Raw genomic sequence first — 23,662 nt, 5'->3', positions numbered from 1 at the left:
GTTTGACGTCATCGACGAGCGTAGTTCCTGGGCTACTTTTTTTTTTTTTGGCATTCTTCAGCTTTCAGTCGATCTCCGGCAAAACCGGCCGACATCTGGTAAGTTAATGCTCTTAAAATTAACATTAATCCCCAACAGACCCACTCTGTGGTTGACAAGTAGTACTGCGAACATTATTTTATCTCACATCTCGTTTTTTGTTGAACATTGAGGTCACACTTTCGAAAACGGGCTAAGTTAGCCTGGTTAGCTCATATTGGTTAGCTAGCTGTCAGCGGAAAAAACAAGTAGGTCTCTAACCGAGGCTAACTCGGTTAGCAGCCGATGATGCTAACGACCCCGCTCTGCTCAAGCAACTCAATTTAAATCAATCCTTAAACACAGTATGTCATCAGTCGTTAGATGGGTTTATTCCCGCAGTTGTGAGTTTAGGTCGGACTCTCCGTGTGAAGAGACGGTCTTTGCCGCAGCGCTGCGAAGTTACATAACGTACATTTGTTTGTAAATACCGATTACGTTCGTGTAATCCGAGACCAGAGTCAGAGTAACTAAACCTTTAAGGATTTCAACAGTCAATAAGATCAACATCAAGCACCTCTGCCACCTGAGTGTGTGATTCACCTGTAGTGAACAGTTCAATGTCAGCTGCAGTGTCAGAGCTGCACACTAGGAAATCTACTCTGTCAGCGACCTCTTTGCGTTTGGCAGATCACTCGATCCTCCTGTCACCTCCTGTCTGACAGCCATAATTGGCATGAAAATGCCTGATACTGTCTTTTTGATACTGCCAAGCAAATGTGCACACAGCAAAACCATTATATTCATTATATTCAGACGTGACACAGCTCGAAAATAGCTGATCCTGCTGCTCTTTGATTAAAAAATGGAATTAATCATATAAATTTAACTTCACCACCTTTGTAGCACTACTGGACTGAGGTTTGGAGTGGCCCTTCACATTTCTCCTGTTGTACTTATTGTCTGTCTGTGTCCTTCTGCCTCCTAATACACTGATACATCATCTTTAACATGAGACATAATGGGCTACAATGACCCTGTGCTCCTAAAAATAGTTGTTGCTCATCTATAATATAGGATATGGAGCAGCCATGTAACATATCATGTTAAATGGTTACAGCGTAGGCAATTTGTAAAATACTGCTCCAAATTTTCTGTTCTGCTTTCTTGGATGTCCTGATTGTGAAATAAGCCTCTAGATTATTTCAGTTCCAGCAGGGATTTTATGGATATCTTATCAAGGCTGCGGCACCTATTAACAGCGTGTTAAAAACTAACTTTTTATTGACTGCGGAAGTCAAAGGTTATAATCATAAACGCAAGAGATTACACACAAAAGTAAAAGTGAAACATATTGATTACTTAGACAATCAGTGTTGTTTATAGTGGCTGACTTGCTCAGAAACCCACACGGAAGCATACGCTACAAAGAACACACAGGTGTTTGCGTTAGTACAGCATATCTCTTAAGATTTCAGTCGCTCACCTTTTATAACTTTAAACTTTGTATGAGGAAGTCAGAGTTCTTGAAACTTACATACTGTAAACCTATTTTTAACAGCACTTTAAAGTAACATGACCAGACCTAGAAAACTTTCCCAAATCAGTCACATGATGATATAGGCATTTACGCTAATACGAAAATGGAAATAGGAAAGAGCAGTAAGTTTCACTAGTAGAGCACTATGCCTGCCTCGTGAGGTGTCCGTTTGACCACAAATATTTGTGAGTTTTGTCAGAAGACGAGCCTGCTTAAGTGAAGGCGGTGGCGCTTTAGGCACAAAACTGGCGACTAAATCAACAGGATACTGCTGTTCACCTCAAAAATATTTCTGCTTGGTGGTATTCAACTTTTATTCAGGAAACAAGTCGTTAATCCAAATCTATGATTGCTTTGACAGGAAAAACAAAGTGTAGACATGAGTTTTATTCATGACGGTAATAGCTGATTTGACAGAACACGTCAGGGTTTAATTGAAAATTTGTCTTTCACGTGTTGACAGGAGTGCGCTGCCCTGTGTTGGGAAAGCAGTTCGTGTGCCAACGGTTTACCCTCCCAGAGAAACCAGCGGTGTGTGTCTGTCATCAGCTTCCGCTGTGTGTTTGTGGCTCTGGTAACACTGAACAGGAAGACAGACGGAGAGAGACGTCTGAACTGAGAGAGGAAACTGCTGCGGCTTCTTCGTTGGCCTCAGAATGACTGAGTTCTGGGTTTGTTTCAGCTGCTGCATTGCAGAGCAGCCTCAGCCTGTGAGTATCAAATTAACCTCCAAAGACTAATTGATTTACTCAGTCTGTAACGTAGCTGCCATGTTTAAAGTGGAAAATGGTACGAAAGGTGTTTTTTTTTCTGTTTTTTTGTTTTTTTTAAGTTGGTGTAAAGGTTTATGAACAACAAATACTTTAGTGTTACACAGTGTCCTGACCCAGTTATCTCGCATTTTACTTAAACTGTGAAAATCATAAGCAGCCATTATTCTGAAAGTTTGTTTAAAAACATTGTGGTTATGTTATGTCTGATGATTACTTCCTGTTTTAATTAAAATATTAAAGAAGACAGCGGCAGGGACTCCACCAAACCACATCCCACTGTCTGACACAACACATACACTCAATACGGATCATTTTTGTGATGAAGAACAACCAGTTGTGGCTGTTAGCAGTGGCCACATCTGTATCCCAACAGATAAGATAAATAATTGTCATGATTGTCGACCGCTGTCTCAGATTTAGCTCCACAGCACAGGTCCACTGCTTATGACACAAAGTTTCAGAGGTTAAACAGGAGTGGGATGAGGTGGCTTTGTTGACTCAGTCCTTACTGACTAGTCATATTACTTTCAAATATTTAAGGACGATAAAAGCCACAATCTTATTTCTATATTATTTTTTGAAATACAAGCTTATGTTTGACGCTTTCATTCTCAGAAACGGCGGCGACGGATCGATCGCTCCATGATCGGGGAGCCAACAAACTTTGTTCACACCACACATGTAGGCTCAGGGGACATGGGTCTGGGACTGGCATCAGTAGGTTTTGGTTTTCTTTTTCAGAATATTAACAATATAGTGGTTATAAGCCATCAGTCAGTTAACACGTACTACTTCACCTTCACAGGTGGACCTCGTTCAGGCCCAGATGAAATCCAAAGGGGGCTACGCGCACGGAGGGTCTGAAGGCTCTCAGTTGTAACAAGGTGAGAGATGCTTTTTTTTTTATCCCTTTGTGGAACTGATATCCAGCCGCAGAGTTTTCACTACCCCCACAGCCCAGCACCAGCTCAGCTCAGACATGTTTTATGAAAATAGTCATTTTGTTTATGAGGGCCTCGATATTTAAGGAAAACTTGATTTTTACATGTAAAACCGGGACCTAATAATGCAAAAATATTCTGGATCAATTAACAGAGCAGTGCAGCATTGTTGGTAAACACTGATAAGCAGCCTGCCGTATATGAAAGCTTCATTTCCCCCCCAAAAAAGTTGTTCGTCTGTGTCACATGCTGACATCACACACTTAATCACTGAGAAATAACACATATATTGAAATGTGCCCTTTCCGGTTAACACCTATGACTAAACGTCGACTCCACCCATACTGTGTCGTAACAGATGATGGCGTGTCACGCTCACACACCGCAGCAAGCTTGTCTGGTGTGGCTTTAAAAGGAACTGGTGAAACGCTGCACAGCACGTATTTGTTTACAGTGATGTTTTTACGTAGTGGGAAATCATCCCTCCGTGAAGGGATGACTGCCCCATTTTTCCACTTGATTAGCCTTGTTACGCTGATAACGGCTTCTGTTTTCCTCGTGACAGTGACTCAGCTATCAGTTTGCTTGTTTTTTTTTCATATGTAAGTTTGTTTGTCAGCTGCAGCCTGAACGAGGCAGTGAGTTAAACCATCCTGACATGTCTTTCTACTGGCTTCAGGCGACTGGTTAACTGTTAATGTTGCACCTTGGTTTGTTTATAAACTCCCGCTGGATGTTGCCACTTTCACAGTATTTTTCTTTTTGTGCCTGAACAGATTCAGTCCATCAATTTCAGATATGATTGGAAAAAGTGACAGAAAAATTAGCCAGAGTCAAAACTCTAAAGGCTTTTCAGTCAGTCTTTCAAAAAGTGAATTCCTCCTTAAACTTTGCTCAGTTAGACGTGGATTTGATGTGAAATTTGTGCGACTCTGGTTTTGCTCATGTGACCAAAACCAGCAGAATTTCAGATCCTAACATGTGTTCCACTTTTTTTTTTCCCCTCACAGCCCTTCAGTCTTGTGGAAACTACTGTTGTTGATATGAGGAAGCATTTTCAAAAAAGCAGTTCTGTCCAAAATGGACACAGGACCAAAAGATGAAAACTACTGCTTTTCCATAATGTTGTATATATTTTTATTTTCCATTCCCTTTTTTTTTATGAAAGCACTGCTATCCATTTGCTGCCATACTGTTGCACTGTAAAGAGTAACTGTTAAGAGTAGAGAAAGAGGGTTTAGGAAGCTCATAATCTCAGTCAGACGTATGCTTGTGTGTATGCATGAGGAAAATATTTTCAGAAATATTTGCTGTCGTAGCCCATTTGGATGCCTGTATTTATTATCTGATTTGTAAACGGACCTCACGGTGGCTGGGCCACGCTGGAGATTTGGAACATTATGTTTCCTTCTTTTATTCTCAGAGGTTTATCAAAGGACAGGTAGAAGAAGCAAGGCAAAAAAAAGCAAAATGTTCATTGTTTTATTCTGAGAAATACTCATAGTTCTCTGAGTTGCTTTCAGGGTTGAAGATTGCTGTTGTAATAAACTTGAAATGAGTAGAGTACACTGGACCATACATTGTACACTCACACTTGCTTAGGAATTTCGCATTGATTTCGACTGTTTGTTTTGGTTTTTTTTATATTCATTTAGATTGAACCATATAGAATTTTAATAAACTATGAACCTCCTAATCTGCCTTTCGACGTCATGTTCGTTATTTTTCTTCATAGTGTGATTTTTAGCAGGTGCCACTGCAAATGCTAAGCTTGGTAGTTTCAAGAAGATTCATATTTTTATATGATTTTTTTTTTCTCTCTTTTTTTAAATCCAGTAAACCAGCTAGAGACCAAGAAATAAAATTGGAAGCAACCAAATCAACACTGCAAATAAATGTGGGTCAGGTTGAGTTGGGGGGGGGGGTTATCTTCACAGTTAGATCCAACTTAACACTGTAGTATGTTTTTTGTGTTACATAATGAGTCATGAGTTTTTATGGCTATTTCTCAACATAAAATCATTTGCAGGGTTCGTTTTTTTTGGGGGGGGGGGGGTAATACACTTACAGTTTAAGCAGAGATGATTTGGTTCTTGTCCCTGTCGGGCCTCTTAAAGCTGAAAAAATGCTACTAAATAGAATTCAAACTAATCTGACCCACCTTTTTTTGTAGCAGTGTTAATATGATCAATATATATATTATCAAAAACAAACACAATGGACATTAAACCCAGCTATTCCTCATTTTCCTGTTTTTGTTTAAAAGTTTATCCACCTCACAGCAGATTTTATATTTTATATCCATGTTTCCTCTCTTAGGGAAAAAGCAAATAAATGCAGTTCTTTCTTATTGCCTGTTTATGTTGTTATCAGTCTCGTCAGACTCGAGCTCATGTTATCCTTGTTATTGACTGGTGCTGAAATTACAACAGAAACCTTGACTGGCTGGGTCATTTTCGTCCCTCAGTATTGTCATACGTTGTCCAAATTTCTCAACCAGGCTCCATGGAAGAAGGCCTTAAACAAATCTTTGCAGGCAGCGACAGAGCAGCAGCAGTATGAATGTTACATATACTGTATGACCTCACTTACTTGAGGGGTAATCTGTGTTGACCATGTACACGCTGCTCATCACCACTAACAGTGATTACTGATGAAGCAGGCCTGGTTCTGTTAATGCATGTGATTGTGTGTCCTCCATGTACATCCCGTGGTTGAGTACATCTACAACAGAATGTGTTTGTATAACAAAGTCAACAAAAAAAAAAAAGTATGTAGATTGGTGTTAAGAGCTATTTACGTAACCTACCTGATAGAGAATACCTAATGGATATGTGATATCTGACCATTTGTAAACAGGTAACAGAGGAGAGAGATTTAATCAGATCTTTTAAAACTGAAAAACGTACCCATTGGGACAAATGTGCAGGCGTTAAGGTTTGATTCAGCAGACGGGAGATTTACACCCTCTTTGTGGTGACAGGTACTTCCTGTAATGCTGTATAAGAGGAAAATTGACCAGCATTGCATTGATTGTGTTGTCACTCCTCCAGCATCACACAAGGTGACCCTCGAAACTTTCAAACCTTCACTGACAGATTTGATCATTCATCAGGCTACATTCTTGTAACTCATTTATTCCTGTTCAAAATGTTTTTTGTAGTAATTTCTGTGTGAAAAGTGATCCTCCATATGATTGTTTTTTCTCCCTCTGGGGCTAAATGCTGTAATGTCAAGACCTACTGGGGTTGCAGTATATTATGTGACCAGCAGGCCGTGCTAGTGGAGTGATTGAATGTGATAAAAAAAAAAAAAATGTTTCCTTATCACTAGATTCTGTGATAGGACTTACTGTATGATGGTGTAAATACATAACAAAAAAAAGTAATGGATCCATGGTTTATATGTCTTCAGGTTCATACATATTTTTGGTTATTTTTTGTATAACATTGTTTGAAAAGGCAGAGTTGGAGCAGTGGTTGTTGTTGTTGTTTTTTGTTTTTTGTCATTTTGTTTCTGAGAATCTGCCTGACATGTAGTTCCCACTTTTGGGGAAATTCATCTGTCTTTTATCTGCATTTTTTCAGAATAAGCAATGAAAAATAAATGTCATCTGTTGATGTTTGACCGACTGTGTCTTCTGTATTTTCACTGCCTAAACCCCACATTTATAACACTAAAAGTGCATAAAACACTTCTTTTAAACAACAATACTGGTCTTCATACAAGTTAATCAAAATCTCAGGTTTTTAAACAGGTTACCGTGTTAACAGATGTTTAGTCATAGTTTAGCCAGAAAAGCACAGGTGTGACTAAGGCTGCATTGCATTTAGGTGTGCCAGTATCAAAGTCTTGATACAATGCATGCCGATATACTGGAATAGGACTGTGACGCTTCAAAGGAAAATAATTATGTGCACCTGTACTTCTGTTGCTGAGGCGTATCGAAATGTGTGCCAAAATAACCAGAGTAAAAACGTATTTCTAGGTTTAGAACTCCTTAAGTCTTACTTGCTTGTAAAAACATGTTCCATACACTGACACACACATAAACTGAGCAATGATGGTTCTGCGCTGCTGAAAATTGCTTTCTGAAAATTGTTAAAGCAGAATAAAAGCATAAGCTTTTAAAAGTCAATACAGGTTGAAGGCAAACAGCACATGTGGTTCTTTTTATTCATATCATAAAAAACAGCAGCCTGGAGGGGAGGATTGACAGTCGGTGTGTCGATAACATCAGATGACTCTCAGATGTGTTGGTTGTTATTGAAATGATACACACAGCAACCATTCAAAGCCTTGAACTGAGCTCTGAACTGAGAGTCTTCAGCGCTCCATGTTCCTGCTCTATAAGCTTTGTACAGATTGTAGATATTAGTGAAATTAATCTGAGAGCAAACAGTCCGAAAATGAAGACAAAACTGGCAGCTTCTAAAACACAGTAATTATTGTTTGGGGCTGTAATACTTGCAAAATGGAGACAAACAGAAAACAAGATGCATATACACACAGGGTGTGAAGATTTAAGCAACTTTTACACATTATAAATGCAGGATGATTTTAAAAATACAAAAAAAACATTGAAAAGTATTGTCACACAACAAACTGCCTCACAAAAAGAAAATATACACATTTGGTAAAACCAAAAAAAAAGAAAAAACAAAGGTATAAGAATCAAACACATACAGAGAAAAACATATATTGTAACTTAAGTTTACTGTATAATATGATGGCAAAGCAAACATGACAAACACAAACTTACAAAGTGTAAAAGCTACATGAGCTGCTCTTCATTTACAGTGTGCTGGTTAAACTTGAAGAAACAGCAGAGCAATAACTCATCCCACACTGAAGCGAAATGAGATCTGTTTACTCTGTCAGCTGTGGTGTGAGCTTGGTGTCGTTTCAGTGAGTGTGAAGCGCTGAACCATAACGAACTGAAGTGATGATGGCGGAGCTACAGCTTGGCTTGGAACAAGATCTTCATCTCAGCCGGCTCAGCAAAGAGGATGACCGACAGACTGACTGACTGACTGACTGAGTAATATTCTCTGTCCTCTCCCGCTCTCTTCGATATATCTGTCTTTCAGAGGTCAGCTCAGCAGATAGACGCCAAGAGACAACAACAGATGAAACTTAGCAAGAAAAAACAGCTTTTAATCAAGTATGTGCTCTATGCAAACAGGAGGATGAGATGTTATTTTCTAGTAGGTTTGCACATTTGGGTGCTGTTGGCTGCACAACTAGACTACGGCATCAGTGTTTGCTGATGTGTGGACCAATCAGAGAGTTCCTTGATGTAGTTTGGGCCAAAAAGATCAGTGTAGTTGTCTGCATGGAGGGAGTAAAGGTTATCATCACCAGGACCTGAGGAACACAAAACAACATGAAAACACACACAGAGACAAAAACACTCAATCATGTGATTATTCACTCACATGCACATGAATATTAGAGCTCCCCTTCAGCTACACAGTCATTAACGACTTATTATTCTTTTTTTTAAGTCTTTTCACAATAGGAATCCTAAATCTGTAGAGGATCATTCTGCACAACTGCTTTCACCTGCCGTCAGACAATAATACCTTACTGCTGAGTCAGTCAACAACAAATTCTAGGACTAAAAAGATTTTTAAAAAATGTGTCAACAGTCCTCATACACACAATCACATAAACATATATAGTGTCCTACAGTGCCAGTGGTCCCACAGTGTGTGTGTTCTCCATCCTCTCTGCTCCCCAGTCTGATTCCACAGGTCAGCATTGCTTAAGTGATCCATCAGCTACAAGAAGACAAAATACAGTCAGACACCTAGAGCTCCACCTTGTTGTTTCGCCTTCATATTTTCAATTTGAGTGGAAAATATGTCTAAAATACTTTAGCTGTAGGCACCTCATATGTTATGAAAGTTGAAAAGAATCTGCCCAGTGTCGCTGTTGGTTGAAATGCAGTGAGTTTTGGATTATTGAGCCCTCAAACCACGCCAATATTCTGTGTGACTCACCCAAAAAAGATTTCCACTAAAACAATTAGTCAGAGATAGCCAGAATGACTGTTAGACTGTCCCACCCAATGAAAAGAAAACCATGATTCATTACATTTAATAATAACACAATAAGTTGTAATACCTTAAAAACAGCCTCGTTCTGTTCCTGGTCCTCTGGTTTGGCTTCCCACATCCCTACACAAAGACAACAACTATCATCCTCACCAGGTTTTTTTTTCATTATCAACACCCTGAACGACAACAAACTGCTTCTTCTTACCATGTGTTTGAGTGCTGCGTAACACGTCTTCCGCAGGGGTCTCCACCTTCGGCGGTGTGTCTGAAACGGGTCTCGTTGTGGGTTGCCATGTGTGCACAGTGCAGGGATCATCAGGTATGCAGGCTCCTAAACTGACCTGTCTCTCTCGGGGCCTGCTGAACAACCTAAGCCCTGATGAGAGAGAAGGTGAGTCAGAATATGTTTGATCTTTGAAGTGAAAAGTACACTTTATATGCGGGTCATACCTCTCCTGCGCCTGTGTGTTTGTGTGCTGGGCAGCATCCTGTAGACTCTGTAGGCATTGCTGCCTCGCTTCCTGCTGTGCTCCCGCAGCTCACAGATGTCAGGCAGAGAATTCAAGGCACAGCGGAAATTTGCCTTCCACGTTTTGGGATCTGGCTTGTCTTTGCCTGGTTGGTATCGTCCTGAAGTGAACAAGCACAGAGACAATTATAGTAAACTGATTATCTTTGGGTTGTGGACTGTAATCTGGGACAAAACAAGACATTTTGAGGTTGCATCTTGGGTTTTGGGAAACAATGATCAACATTTTCACCATTTTCTGACATTTTTAAGACCAAATGACTAATCGATTAACCACTGTTAGCCTGGGGTGTTTGGGCAGTTACTCACTTTGCCTGATCGGTAATCTACCTACCTGAAAAAGCAAAAGAGCCAGAACCAGAAATGAGTGTGATGACAATGTGATTTGGATAATTGCCAGCCTCACTCATAAAATCACTGGAGCTTAAAAAAGATCCACTATGGATCATTTACAGCAGACAAGGGCTAACAAGAAGTAAAGGTGCACAAATAGCAGCAGTTATATTACATAAACTTCAACCTGTTCTACATACAGGCAGGTTATTAATGACTTAGAGCCTCTGTAAGTCACAGAGCATCTAAATATTTCAGTCATTTATTTTTGAATGGCTCAATTATATATTACATGTATTGTATATTATTATTACTTATGTAATGTTTAGTTTAATGAAAACTCTTGAATGTTTAGTTGAATTTTTCAACCTGTTGATTCTACACAGTGTCCTTTTATTTTTTTACACACACAGCTGATGTTCTTTCTGCGGGTCTTGTGAAGAGAAGTCCTGTTGTACTTTGACAGCAACACGATCACCCTGCACTTTGACAGCAACTGAAGCTTTCCCATGATGTGATGCAGCTATTATACAATCACAAAGCATGACTTTCCCAAGACTGGAGGGTGATGGGTTTCAAGATGCAGAACATGCAGAAATTTGATTACAGATACCAAAACATCTGGTTATGAGGTGATTAACTCAGAGAAATGAACACATTTATTTATTAAATTCTGTAAATTACATTTCATATTTTGTGGATTTTATGCAAAAGACGCCCAGGTGTGAAATGTTTTACTAAAACCAAACTGACCAGAATAGATTTTTTTGTCATGTTTTCCTAATTTTATTCCTTTGACTTTCAGTTTGCATTGCAGGAAGTTGCATTGATTAGATTGAGATTCTTAAATTTTTACAGATAACTGTCTCGGGTAACTACTCATTCCAAGATTATTTATATGTTTAATTGCTTCACACTGGTGTTATTTAAGGTTTTGCAGAAATTCTTATTACTTAACTGGAAACTGGGTTTTATTTTAGCTTTATTTTCCCATTGAGATCTGGTTCATAAGAGAGACCTTGCTGATGTAGCAGCCATACAAAATCACAACATATTAAAATGCAACATATAGAACATGATATACAAAAAGTTCACATTAAAACAGAAGAACAGCTACTGTATTCAAACTCAGTGGCCTCTCAAGAAGAACAACTACATGTCTCCATCATATTCTTTATGATGGCCTTCAATTCATCGATGGACATAACTGTTTCTAATTTTATATCATGGCAGGAATGTGGTAGATCTCGAAAGACATGGACTGAACAATGCAACTGCACTGGAAAGAGGAAACAGGTCTGCAGGTGAAGCTCATTAGGAAGGTTGAAATAATTTGCTGATAATGATCAAATGCTATCTGCCACTAAATGCTGTACAACTGCAGTACAGACCAAATTTCAATGTAACATATCATTCTGTGCTTATTTTCCTTCCTTTTCCTTTTACACTTTGATGAAGTCACAAATTTTTAGAGATGACAGAGATGGGACTTTGCGATTAAGCAAGAAGTCTTGTACATATAACTCTTCACAATTAATTTGTTCATTTATTTTAATGACATGAAGCTTACATGTAGGGCTGTGCGATAACTCAGTCTTATCATTAACAATAGTGTTGTGATGATATGATCATATCATTTCAGTCAAATTAATGATTCCATGGAAATTGCAATTTCATAGTGAAAAAACTGAAGTTTCTGTTCACACTTACATGAACTTTTCACAGTGCAGTTTGATGAATTGAACATTAATTAATACATTTGTTATGTTGTGATATATATCTACATTGTAAAAAATGTTCTCATTAATATTATGGTATTGATTCCAACCATATTGACCCTGGCAGTGTATTCTGTTAGTTTTCTTCTGTGGTTTCACTCATAAAACCATCCACAGGCAAGTGTAAAAGCAATGAGGTAGCACATGATATCAGGCTGAATGCCTCAGATAAACAGATAAAGAGCAGTCTATAGATAGACATAAAAATATATATAAAATATAGTCTGGATGGATCAGAGGACCAGTGTGAGGCTCCTACCAGTGTGCATGGCCCAACTCCTGAACAGTGTAGCATCTCGGTCAATACTCCAGCCATGACGAGCTGCGTGTTTCCACGGGATTTGGAAAATTCTTGCTGACTGTAGAATAATAAAACACAAGAGAACAGGTTACAATGTTGCCCAGAGTGTTTTGTGATTCTTCTTTATTGTGTTTATACTGCACACGGCAGTTTAGTCTACCATAAAACCATTTTTGCTCTCAGGCGTGCATGCGTGTGTATCTTTGCGTGTAGAGATGTGTTTGAGGTGGAAGGGGGTCTACCTGGTCCAGCCAGCTGACTCCTGGATACTTCCCAGAGTGAATCTGCTCCTCCAGCCACGGCCTCAGCCTCAGCCGGCCTGGTTGTTGCATGCTGCGGTCCAAGCCTCAGGTATGCAGAAAGATGTTCTTTATGGATGTGTCACCAGGTACACAAGAGTTTCAGCAATAACAGAACATTTCTCAGGAGCTCAGATTAAATCAAAGGTTACTCAGGGACACCCGTCCTCCTCCATGGCATTCTTCCAATCAAAAACCTCACAGTTATGACAATCCCTTTCCTCCTCCAATTACATTCCTCACTGCTTAAGTGGCTCCTCCAATTACAGGAAATAGCCGGCTGTACTGTATGTTGTGTGTAGTATGATGGAGTGAAGAGTTGTGAAGAACCATGTACAGATTTTTATGCTTTTCTTGTAATTCTACATGCAGAGTTATGGACAAAATTGCAGATTCTTCAAATATACAGTATACTGTATATATTATTATTAGAGTGTTTTTGGTTATAAAATATTTTGGTTATCATGTGGATTATTTTAAGACCACTAGGTGGAAGCAGAGTCAATATCTGTCAGATGAGCTGTTTCATATGTTGCAATGGTGACTTTAACTTTTGAAGTTTATACAAACAAACAAAAAAATTACTAGTGACTTTAATCAAGCAGGAACAGCATTTTAGTTAATTAGTTTACTAGTATACAGTGCACACTTACATTGTTAGATTAACATTTGTACAGTATATTTGTGCACAACTCACTACATGTTATGACTTGTCAGTGCTACGACCGTTGTATAATACTGATGTCAGTGTCAGCAGCACAAATATTTTTCATCTTTATTGAGGTCATTCTCATGTAAAAACTACACGTATTATTTATATATCAAAGTGAAACATTTCTTACCGTTTTATATTATTATAGATTATATTTAATTGTTATATTCATTATAAATTAAATAACTATAAAATGTATATATACATTTTATTAATATCAAAGTGATATAACCACAATATTATCATATATTGTAATATTAATATAGTTTTAAAAGTTAATGGAATGTCTTGAATTGATCCATTTAAACAGAAAATATGTCAAATTAAGGAGCCAAGACATTTTGGCAGTCTTTATCATGCATCGCTCACAAGTTACTTCCTCGGAGGCTATACAGTGTGGGCATGACTTAAAGGGTCAATTTATCCAAATCACCAAAGAAGCATTTTGTCAAAAAACATAGATAAATTGTATATCTAATCATGCAAATAGTTTTGTTTTTACAGTATCTGCAGATAGATATCTCAGTGTTTGAAACAATTCTCTTTCCAGCAAACACAACTCACTCCAGTGTTCTCAATGTGAACAACTTTTATTGGAACAGAAGAAATATCCCTTAATAGTACTTTTTTCTTTCTCTCATTCCCTTAATATTTATACTCTTACAGTAAAACAAGTTCCTCTTTAATAACAGGTATTAGCTGTGATGAACTGTTTGAACTTGACATCTGTGTCTGTGGAAATAGCTCAGCAGTTCCAGAGAAGAGCAATGAGGAAGTAATTTCATAACCCTGAACAGTGTCGGCTCTGCCTCACAGCTTATTGTTGTGGCTTGTTTCAGGAACAGTATTCAGTCAATCGATGGCTAAATAATGTACCAGAAATTGTCGTTTGGTTCACTTAAATATCACTGAAATCATAAAAACCATGTTCTTCACAGCATTCATACATTTAAGGAATGCATTTCCATGAGCTATGTTACTTTAAATTTGAAAAACAAATTACCTTAGTTGAATATCACATGTGAGATACATACAGATACATGAGCTGACAGCAGTTGTTTTGTTTAGGTGTGTGTTGCAAGCAAACATTCAAAACATGATTAAAATAGTGCATTCAGGTTCTTACATTTTTTTTTGTTACATGTTTTTATGTACAAACTTCATGGATGTTTTACTTCCTACATTTACATGCAGCCATGTCGTCTAACAACTGTACACAACATTTTCACAAAACAGACATGTTAAGTGCTCTCAAGATGCAAAGTGCAAAATGTGTTCGCTTTGGTGCAACAACAAAAATATCTACAACAGACTTTTAAAACATATCATGTTACATTTGACACCTCAAGGTCTATTTAGTGGCTGTTGTGGAGCTTTCCATCATGTCACATGATCTTCAGATGACGCCCAGTTGTCATAGAAATGTAGAATGTATGAAATTTTAGAATTTTCCTACATTTCCATGACAACTGGGCAAACTCCATCTACTGATGAAGGTCATGTGAAATGATCAAAAAGATACAGAAAAGCTACTAAATGGCCCCTGAGGTGAGACGGTGTTGTTGCTGTTTCCAAGTTCAAGAATAAACTCTGAAACTCGCAACACGTTCAACATTTGAATGCTTATCATATCATGTCATCCTCCTCCTCTCTCTCTCAAATTTTAAATTTCTCAACCACGTTCATACAAAAAAGTATAAATGCATAAAAAACAGCACTACACACTTTGATAGCCACTGTCTGTGATTATTGGTCTTGACTGGACAGCAGAGATCAAAGAGATAAAAGGTTTTTGGAGCTCAGAGAGACACTGACCATCCTGGACATCATTGGTGACATCTGGAAACACCGAGCTTAAGAAGCTTTTCGAGATCTCTGTGGGTGATTTCTCTGGATATTTATCCAAATCTTCCTCTTCCTCACCACTTCTCTGCTCTGAAAACAAAATATCAGGCTGCTTCACAAGAGTTTCAAATGCCTGATAGTCGTCATCCACTGGAGGAAAGCTTGCAGGCACACATTTGTAGCAGGGATTTTCGTCACATACAGTGACCCCATCGGGCTTCGTCGCACCAATGAGCACCTCGTCAAAGTTCTCGACTCTGGACGCGCGATCACAAGACATGGTTGTGTTGGTGCCGCTAGAGACGGAGGACAAACTGGAGTCTTCTGCATAGGAAAATCTCCCAGAATCGACATTGCACTGATACGACATGTCTGTTGGCATAAGAGATGAAACCACTGCTGGTAAAATGATATTTTGTTGTGCAGGAACAAGACAAGCTGGTGCTTGCTTGTCAAGACAGGTCATCATGTCACCCTCACTGGGATGGTATGTAGAGTCACAAAACATTTCAGCCTGCGTTTGATTCTCAGAATTGTCCATCACTGTCTGACATGCACAGCCGGGAATGAGGATGGAATAGGTTTTATTGTCAAATCCAGATGATCCAGAACTCAAGTCATCAGCTTTAACACCGCAAGTATGGTAGGGAGTGGAGAACAAACCACTGCCTTTGTTTGATTCTGTAAGTGGATTGGTGGTGACAGATGATATCGGGCTGATGTTAGCGAAGGCTTTACAGAGAGCATCCTGAACACCGGCTATAATGTCAGCAGGTTCTGTGTTAGCATAACTGAGCGAAGAGGAGCCGGTACTGATCCCACTGCTTGGCTGAGGGCTCCCACTGCTGTCCGTCAGCGACCCCTTCGACCTGAGTACAGAGAAATGGGTTACTTAAAATGCAAATGCAATCACGTAGAAGCTAATCCTTGGGGAAATGTGTTGTGTTGTTGATGTACTCTTGTAGCCATGCTAACCATGGTTTGCTGTCATCTGGAACATAAGGCTCGACAGAGATAGAAGAGATGATGGATGGCATGGGCTTCAACACCTGCAACAAGGAGGACAGAAATGATCTGTTGTTATATGTTATTTCCCAAAAGATTTTCCATAAACTATTTAACAGTGAGGTTTAAAGGACAGGTTCAAAATGTTTCAAGTCTGTCTTAAAACAACAGTCAGGGGCCCAAATGAAAAGTGAAAGGAGTTTTCCTCGCTGTAATAATTCCTCCTGTTCATACTGACTATTGAAAGATCCCTTTCAAATGTGCTTTCAATGTAAGTGATGGAGGCCAAAATCCACAGTGTGTAAAAATGCATTTAAAAGTTTATCTGAAGCTTGTATGAGGAGTCAGCAGTCTGAGTGAGTCATATTAAGTGGATCAAATTCCTTCTTTGTGTTTCCTCAGACAGTGTTTCCCTGTTGAGCTGCGGAGGAAGTATAGTAACAAAAAGAGGAACTAAAAAGACTGTATCGTTGAAAGATGTCTGCTTGATTTGACTCATTTGGACGGAAGCTTCGTATTAGCTTCAGATAAACTTTTAAATACATTTTTGCACAGAAGGAGGCTTGTGGATTTTGTCCCCCATCACTTACGTTTTAAGTGCATTATGAAGGGATCTTCTAATGTCCAGCATGAGGAAATGATTACAACAAGAAAAACCTATTTCAATGTTCATTTGGGTATCTGACTATTGTTTTAAGATAGACTTGAAAAATCATGAACCCGTCCTTACATGTTTATTTGGAAGGGAGTTCAATAAATTGTGTGCACTTTTATAGTAGCAAGTTTTTAAAATTTTGACTCACCTCTTGCTCGCTTGGATGCACAAGAAGAACTTTGATTTGACGATCAGAAACTGGGTCCCACCACTTAGCTTTAAGCCTAAAACCAAATGCACAAATAAATCGTCAAGATGACACACGACATGTAAACACAACACAGCAGCAGTTACAGCTTGTCTTTTTACAAAGAAACCAGACAAAGACAAAGATCTATTTTTATGACTTACTTTACATAACAGCGATATATAGCACTGCTGATGATGACTGCAACAATACTGAGGCTTATGATGACAGCAAGTAGCAGGACTTTGTGGGAGGCAGCTGTGAAGTAACATGTATGAAATACATTTAAAAAAAAAAATCACTTCTTTTGTACAGTTAACATACAGTAGAGAGAGAAATTAGAGATAAGTGCACGGTGTTTAAATCTGGAGCCTGTTGACATGTTGTATCAACAGCTGTTGGCATTATAATGTCTTTAAAAAATGCCTGGAGATTAAACATTTCCTTTTAATTGAATAAACACGCCTCATTACAGAAGTTCAGTAAATGAATAATGTGTAACCAGTGACACATTTCTCGGATGAATTATATGCAAATAAGGGTCAGATCTCTACATTTCAATGTCATGCTAAACAAGGAAAACTAGAATTACAAAGTTAACATCAGGGGACATTTTTAAAAACATCATTTGTCACAATGTGTGAACTGTGTGAATGCCCACGTCAGTGACTCAGGGACGTGACAGTGTGAAGTGACATTAATACCACAGCAGATAACAGATGTAGTTACTGAGTAACAGTCTGGTGAAACTTCCTCATTCTGGAGTAAAAGCTGTCATGGTTCACCAAATAGCATCAAAATGACACATGTTTTGTTATTTTGGAGAAGATTTTAAAAATTGGCTACAACATGACAACAGAGTTTACAGGAGTAGAAAAATACAAAAAAAAAAACGTTGAGATTTGGTAACATATATAATGATAAAGCCGAATGTGGATTATATATTTAATGTACTTCTGTACAAAAGCTGAAGGATGAAAATATGATTAAACTCTGTCTTTTATATGTTTGTGAAGAACAGCAGCTTGATGTACAGTATGTTGAGCACGACTACAGTCAAGGAATATAAATATACAGTGTACTGCTTGAAAAGTCACAAAAAGACTGTAAAGAAAACACTCACGAGTTCTGAATTCATGCTCTTCACTACTGTCACTGAACAGGCCACTTATGCTTGTGTAGCTTTTCACGCTGACCAGGTATGTTGTACTTGGCTCCAAGTGTTTACCAAGTATTTCATAGTAATTTGGTCCATTAACTACGGCTGTTGTGATATTTTCAGATACCTGGTGAAGAGAAACGAAATAAAATGAGAATTTTTCAAAACGTAGTTTCTTTTACTTTTTTCCACAACCAACCCATTGTTAAATAATAATCACTGAGTGGCAAAGTAGAAGTCTACATTTTAAACTGGTAAACAGCAACCTGACAGTAGTTGGATGCAAATAAGTTTTAAAACCTTCAACACACACAGTACATCAATATAAATGCATCAATGCATCTAAATTCACATTACTACAGCACATGCATTTTAGCTGCATGGCCACTCATTTTTATTTGAAGTGTTTGAAAAGCAGACTGAAACACTAAAACATCTGTAAAGTCACCGTTTTATGACACTTCTCCTACCTCTTTTGTGTCTCCCTTCTTATGGTAAGTCACTTGAGCACTCAAATCTCTTCTGAGACTGTTACTGTTAGTGTTTGCCATCCACTTAACTTCAAAATTCCCGTTGGATTCCTTCACTGAGATGAGTGTTGGTGCTTTGGGCTTTACTGTAGAACAGAAACAGGAAAAGTTCATGCAGTCTGTTTCTGGCAGCTGCAGATTTATGGACTTAAACAGTAACTCAATGCAGAGAATGAAATTCCCTGCAAGGAAAATGTAACTTAAAGTACTCTTGCTTCTGTCATTTCCCTGTTTTGAGAGAAATATTACATTTTACAAATGTTTATATGAAGAATGGCTTTTGTGGGTTGGACAGTTTTAAAATAGTCAACTCACCACTAGCTGTGATGCTGATTAATTTGGACTCCACACTTTGGCCCCCTTTGAAAACTGTTGCTGTATGAGTCTCCCCTGGTATAAGTATCATTTTGACAGAGCAACAACACCGTCCAGTGTCACACTGCTTGATAATGCAGCGCTGCTCCCTGTTGAATACAACATCGTATACAACATGGTGTGACTATAGGCTACGTCTCAGGCTGATTCAGTTGTTTGAAATACATTTCAAATCGATAGTGACACGGATCATTACTGTATCTGATCTGGGGAAAGGAAAAAGGAAAAAGGAGAAACCAGTAACTCACCCTCGTCCATTGAGAGTCAGATTGTATTCAGTGCAGTTTTGTGCGTCAAAGTGGCAAGACATCAAATCCTCGAAGTCGTTGGTACAATCAAGATTCAGGCCTGTTTCATTATCAAGCCCTGTACGAAACAGATATGATGCGACAAGACTGATCGTGAGAATGAGTTGTTGTATAAAAAGACTATTTAAAACTGTCTACGTGTCCATGTTATACGTACCAGAGAGAGCTACAGAGGCAATGTTTCCTAAAAGAAACAGGATCAAAGACATCCTATCGCGAACTCGCCTGAAACCAAACAGAAAATCAATTATTTTCTTTTCTTTAATCCAGAAAATTCCATAATTTAAGTAACACAACTAGTTCCAACAACATGATCACCTGTTAAACTCCATGCTGAAATGATTCCTCGAAAACAGCACTCCAACTCAATTGTGACCCATTTGTTGAGGCGGTGCGTGCAGTTTGCTTCGTGAGTCTTCCTGATATGGAAAGCTGTTACTGGAAGCGTCATATTTTTTTCCTAGGATGGCGAAGTCATGACCCGCCCTTCTATAACTCTAAATCTACTCCTAATCTAACCAATCCAACCAACGAAGGCAACTAATAGTAACCAATCAGAGACAGACTAGGGCGGGTCATGACTTCGCCACCCTAAAAAAATATTTAGTTTACTGGAAATGTTGCGCCACAAATTCAAGGGAAGTGCGTCCTACTCCTGTTTCATCAATCAACAGAGAGATGATTTTTACAGATTCTCTCAACGTCATTTCCATTGAGACGAACAGGCTGTGATAGACTAGTTCTTGTTATCTAAACAGCATTTGTTGTGTTTCTGTGCTGCTCCAGGGATTCATACTTTCATACATTAGTGGGACATGTTTGTCTCTGCTGGTTTACAACACAGACATTATCTGTACCGGAAGCTACCGGGTGTAGCTAATGAAACGTGTCTCCATGGATACAAATATTTGGGGTGGTTAGAAAATAAAGAGAGAAAGTTTGGTTTTAGGTTGGGTTCATCATGATTGCTATTGTCTATCTATTAGTTTTGATTGATTATCTATTTATTTATTTGTCTTTTTGATATATTATATGTATTTTAACAACCGTCACCTCTGTACTTATGTCAATATGTGTTGGTGTCTCACATGTCACATACTCAGGTGCATTATATGGGACGTGCTGTGAAAAAATAGAAATAGAAATAGAAAGCCTTTAATGTCATTGTATTGTAGATTCTGTACACCAAAATTACTGCTTAAAATTGCTACTCCTGGTTGGTGAATTAAATAAATATGTATAAAAAAAAGTGTATCAGTGAAAATAGGTGTAGGCCTAGTATACACCGGAGTAATATGAAATATTGCACATAAATAGATATGATTATTGCACAGTGAGAAGTCACGAGAATGATATTTAACCACGCCTAAATATTTGTTAGGTATTCATGGGCAGTAAATAGTAACATTTTCGTAACATTAAATATAAATTTATCTGAACATATATAATTGATAAATATATCAGTGAACAGAACTCTCTATGCACAGCCAGGTCGGTCACAGGAACATCTTAGGCGAAGATGAAAACGAACCACCGCACTCTGAAATGACTTTACTGTGACTTTACAACGACTTTTAACAACGCGTTTCGCCTGCAGCTCTTTCAAGTTCACTCTGTTCGCTCCTAATAAAGTCACAGTAAAGTCATTTCAGTGTGCGCTGATAAATATAGCAGTCATGTCATGATATCAAGTTAACAGCTGAGTTCATTTGTGTAATGTGTATTGTATGATTTATACTGGCTTTAAAACTTTAAATTATTTTTTAGCAATTTACACAAAACATAGATGATTCATTAATAATTTATGAATTCTATGCATTATATTTAAAAGTCCATGTTTAATATTCTGTGTATAATAAGTAGACTGACTACATGAAGTGACTGTGGCAGCAGTATCCATTTCAGACCATGAGGTGGAGGCAGAGTTACAGTAAAATGTGACAGATTAACTGCTCCACACGTTGTCATGTTGCCATTATTACTTTTGGAGTTTAAGTATTATATTTATTATCATTATATTGTTTGCAAACTTGTGTTCCTCCATTTAATAGTGTTCACAGTAACAAATGCAGAAGAGGTGCATTTCACAAAACAGCTCAGTGTTGCAAGAGCTCCTCTGCTTACATGCGGAAGATGTATGTGTCACGTACATATTTTGCACTTTGACTTTTAATATGCAGGCCTGTCTGATAAAGTCACTGTGCACTCTGTACACTGCTGAATTTAACTGCATGTTCAAGAAAAGACAGTTGATATACTGGTGTGATCTCACTGTAAAATCTTTGTTTGTCACAGTAAACATTTTACATCTGATGTTTATTTCATATGTGAAAACATGTTTTTATGCTTTATTTCAGTTGCAAGTTTTCCCAAATATGTAAATTGACCAGCTGGTCAAATCCTCACACATCAAACACTCTCCTGGCCCTCAAATTACTTTAAACTTTTCTGTTAGTAATTTTCCTTTTGCTTACACTTTTGAATGATCTACCCTCCCCGCCCGGATACCCAGTTTCAACATAAACTATGTCAAATTAAAGAGCAGTACTTTTTTAAAAATGCAGTCTTTCACAACTTGCTACCTCTGAGGCTGTGGGTTGTAAACATGTTGTGTTGGTGGGAAACAAAAGCTGCATTGTTGGTGGAACAGTACTGAGGACAAAATCCAATAATGTTTTAACTTGTTACAGTTTTTCTCAAATTTCTTGAAATTATGCTCCATTTCTAAAACCTCTAAACATGCATAAATGCAACAAATGCATAACTGCAAACTTGACAAACTTCAAACTTCCATGTCAAAACCAAACTCTCCACTTGAAACCGTGTAATCTTACATCTAAACCAAACTTTGCCTTCAGACATCATGCAAACACCATCAAATACACAAACACTACAAAACAACCATAATACACTGGTGAGATCCCAATTATAGTGTGTAAGCAATCGAGAAAAATTGTAAAAACAAAATGTATGATAGTTTTTGGTTTAAGGGTTGACTCACTCAAATAAAAACTAAATTCACTTACTACTTGTGCCAGGCAGATAGTTTAGCTTTTATCTGCTGAGATGCCCTCAGCTGCCACAATCAAATGAACATCTTTTGTTTGACTTTTTTCCAGAATATCACAGTTTCATCATATTCACAGTAAAATCAGGAAGTCATTTTCATAACAACACCAACTTTGTAGCTTGTCTCAGACACACTGAGTCAATTCTGATTTCAGTTCCTCCAAAAAGCTCTTCCTTCATAATACACTTTCAATGGAAGTGATGGGGGACAAAATCCACAGCCCTCCCTCTGTACAAACATATTTAAAAGTTTACTTGAAGCTAACATGAGGCTTCAGCCATCCAAATAAGTCAAATTAAGTCAATATATTTCAAAATTACTGTCTTTTTAGTGCCAAATTACTTCTTTTTTGTTATGATCCTTCCACTGCAGTTGAACAGGAAAACACTGTTCATTGAGACACAAAGAGGGAATTCTTTTACTAAAAAGACTAACTGTGGCAGATATCCACTTAATTTCAATTGTAATTTTACATTATAAGCACATCTGGAGAGGATCTTCTATTGATCAGTAGGAACAGGAGGAATGATTACAGTGAACAAAATCTGTTTGGGAACCTGACTATTGTTTTAAGACAGACTTAAAAAACTGTGAACATATCCTTTTACAGTTTTTCACAATTGCTAAGATACATTTCTTGAAACCTTCCACCCTTTTCATAAACACTGTAAACACAAAACCCAATTTTCAAACTACGTTCACTAAACCTCTGACTCATCTTGCAAAAATCAAACAATCACCTCAAAACATTTTATCTGTGCTCAAAATCAACAATGTTTTCAGATCATACACACAGCCAGTCAACATAAAAATACTACTGAGCATTCATGACACACTACATCAAAAATGGAAAACACAGTGTTCAGAGCACGTAGCTCCAGAAAAAATGTCATTTTGCATTTTCCAAAAGAAATATTCACAACTCAGTAACACAGTTTAGATATTGAACACTGTAAGTACTGCAAAAATACAGTATTGGATGTCTGTGGATTCAGCACTTGCATACGGTAAAAATACAGTACTGCAAAAGGACAAAGACAAAATGTAAATGAAAAGCACATTATGGTACACTGCAAATGTCACTGCACAATAAAATTTTTAATTTATCATACTCTGGGGGCACCTATTGAGGGCACTTTATCATACTGTGGGGGCACCTATTGAGGGCACTTTATCATACTGTGGGGGAATGTTAGAGGGCACTTTATCATACTGTGGGGGCACCTATTGAGGGCACTTTAT

The 23,662-nt window shown here is 38.0% G+C and overlaps 3 protein-coding genes across 4 annotated transcripts in view; 1 reads left to right on the top strand and 2 right to left on the bottom strand.

Moving 5' to 3' along the window:
• Nucleotides 1-12: 12 nt before the first annotated feature.
• cdc42se2 (CDC42 small effector 2) lies at nucleotides 13-6,899 on the top strand. Its single transcript, XM_042432402.1, has 5 exons — nucleotides 13-98; nucleotides 2,022-2,268; nucleotides 2,947-3,048; nucleotides 3,137-3,215; nucleotides 4,283-6,899. Exons 2-4 carry the CDS (start codon nucleotides 2,215-2,217, stop codon nucleotides 3,209-3,211), a joined length of 231 nt encoding a protein of 76 aa, XP_042288336.1. The 5' UTR covers nucleotides 13-98; nucleotides 2,022-2,214; the 3' UTR covers nucleotides 3,212-3,215; nucleotides 4,283-6,899.
• Nucleotides 6,900-8,009: 1,110 nt separating this feature from the next.
• LOC121900139 (interferon regulatory factor 2-like) lies at nucleotides 8,010-12,654 on the bottom strand. The gene is made up of 7 exons (XM_042416167.1): nucleotides 12,518-12,654; nucleotides 12,234-12,333; nucleotides 9,785-9,964; nucleotides 9,540-9,710; nucleotides 9,402-9,454; nucleotides 8,965-9,055; nucleotides 8,010-8,639 (listed from the first exon to the last, which is right to left on the bottom strand). Exons 1-7 carry the CDS (start codon nucleotides 12,605-12,607, stop codon nucleotides 8,521-8,523), a joined length of 804 nt encoding a protein of 267 aa, XP_042272101.1. The 5' UTR covers nucleotides 12,608-12,654; the 3' UTR covers nucleotides 8,010-8,520.
• A 1,203-nt stretch (nucleotides 12,655-13,857) lies between these two features.
• Nucleotides 13,858-23,662, bottom strand: part of LOC121911209 — a 24,775-nt gene continuing 14,970 nt past the window's right edge. The window contains exons 1-10 of one of the 2 annotated variants that reach the window (XM_042432601.1): nucleotides 19,669-19,802; nucleotides 19,508-19,575; nucleotides 19,291-19,408; nucleotides 18,983-19,131; nucleotides 18,608-18,753; nucleotides 18,102-18,264; nucleotides 17,143-17,236; nucleotides 16,940-17,015; nucleotides 16,107-16,180; nucleotides 13,858-16,000 (exon numbers count right to left, since the gene is read on the bottom strand). In XM_042432601.1, coding sequence (XP_042288535.1) covers nucleotides 15,004-16,000; nucleotides 16,107-16,180; nucleotides 16,940-17,015; nucleotides 17,143-17,236; nucleotides 18,102-18,264; nucleotides 18,608-18,753; nucleotides 18,983-19,131; nucleotides 19,291-19,408; nucleotides 19,508-19,575; nucleotides 19,669-19,682 — 1,899 coding nt within the window. In that variant the 5' untranslated portion in view covers nucleotides 19,683-19,802 and the 3' untranslated portion in view covers nucleotides 13,858-15,003. Of the gene's footprint in view, nucleotides 16,001-16,106; nucleotides 16,181-16,939; nucleotides 17,016-17,142; nucleotides 17,237-18,101; nucleotides 18,265-18,607; nucleotides 18,754-18,982; nucleotides 19,132-19,290; nucleotides 19,409-19,507; nucleotides 19,576-19,668; nucleotides 19,803-23,662 lie in introns of those variants that run through there. The other variant, XM_042432534.1, reaches the window with a different exon arrangement.

Source organism: Thunnus maccoyii, chromosome 1, assembly GCF_910596095.1.
Source record: "Thunnus maccoyii chromosome 1, fThuMac1.1, whole genome shotgun sequence".
NCBI classification, from domain to species: domain Eukaryota; kingdom Metazoa; phylum Chordata; class Actinopteri; order Scombriformes; family Scombridae; genus Thunnus; species Thunnus maccoyii.
The sequence above is the reverse complement of the archived record's forward strand: the minus strand, read 5'-3'. Positions and strand labels throughout refer to the sequence as shown.

Excerpts from the sequence above, each read along its gene's own strand:
- cdc42se2 (XM_042432402.1), top strand. The coding sequence starts at position 2,215 with ATGACTGAGTTCTGGGTTTGTTTCAGCTGCTGCATTGCAGAGCAGCCT. Across the intron at positions 2,269-2,946 it reads TTGCAGAGCAGCCTCAGCCT|AAACGGCGGCGACGGATCGA; the intron begins GTGAGTATCAAA and ends TTTCATTCTCAG. Across the intron at positions 3,049-3,136 it reads TGGGTCTGGGACTGGCATCA|GTGGACCTCGTTCAGGCCCA; the intron begins GTAGGTTTTGGT and ends TCACCTTCACAG.
- LOC121900139 (XM_042416167.1), bottom strand. The coding sequence starts at position 12,607 with ATGCAACAACCAGGCCGGCTGAGGCTGAGGCCGTGGCTGGAGGAGCAG. Across the intron at positions 12,334-12,517 it reads GAGTCAGCTGGCTGGACCAG|TCAGCAAGAATTTTCCAAAT; the intron begins GTAGACCCCCTT and ends ATTATTCTACAG. Across the intron at positions 8,640-8,964 it reads ACTGTGGGACCACTGGCACT|GTCCTGGTGATGATAACCTT; the intron begins GTAGGACACTAT and ends TGTGTTCCTCAG.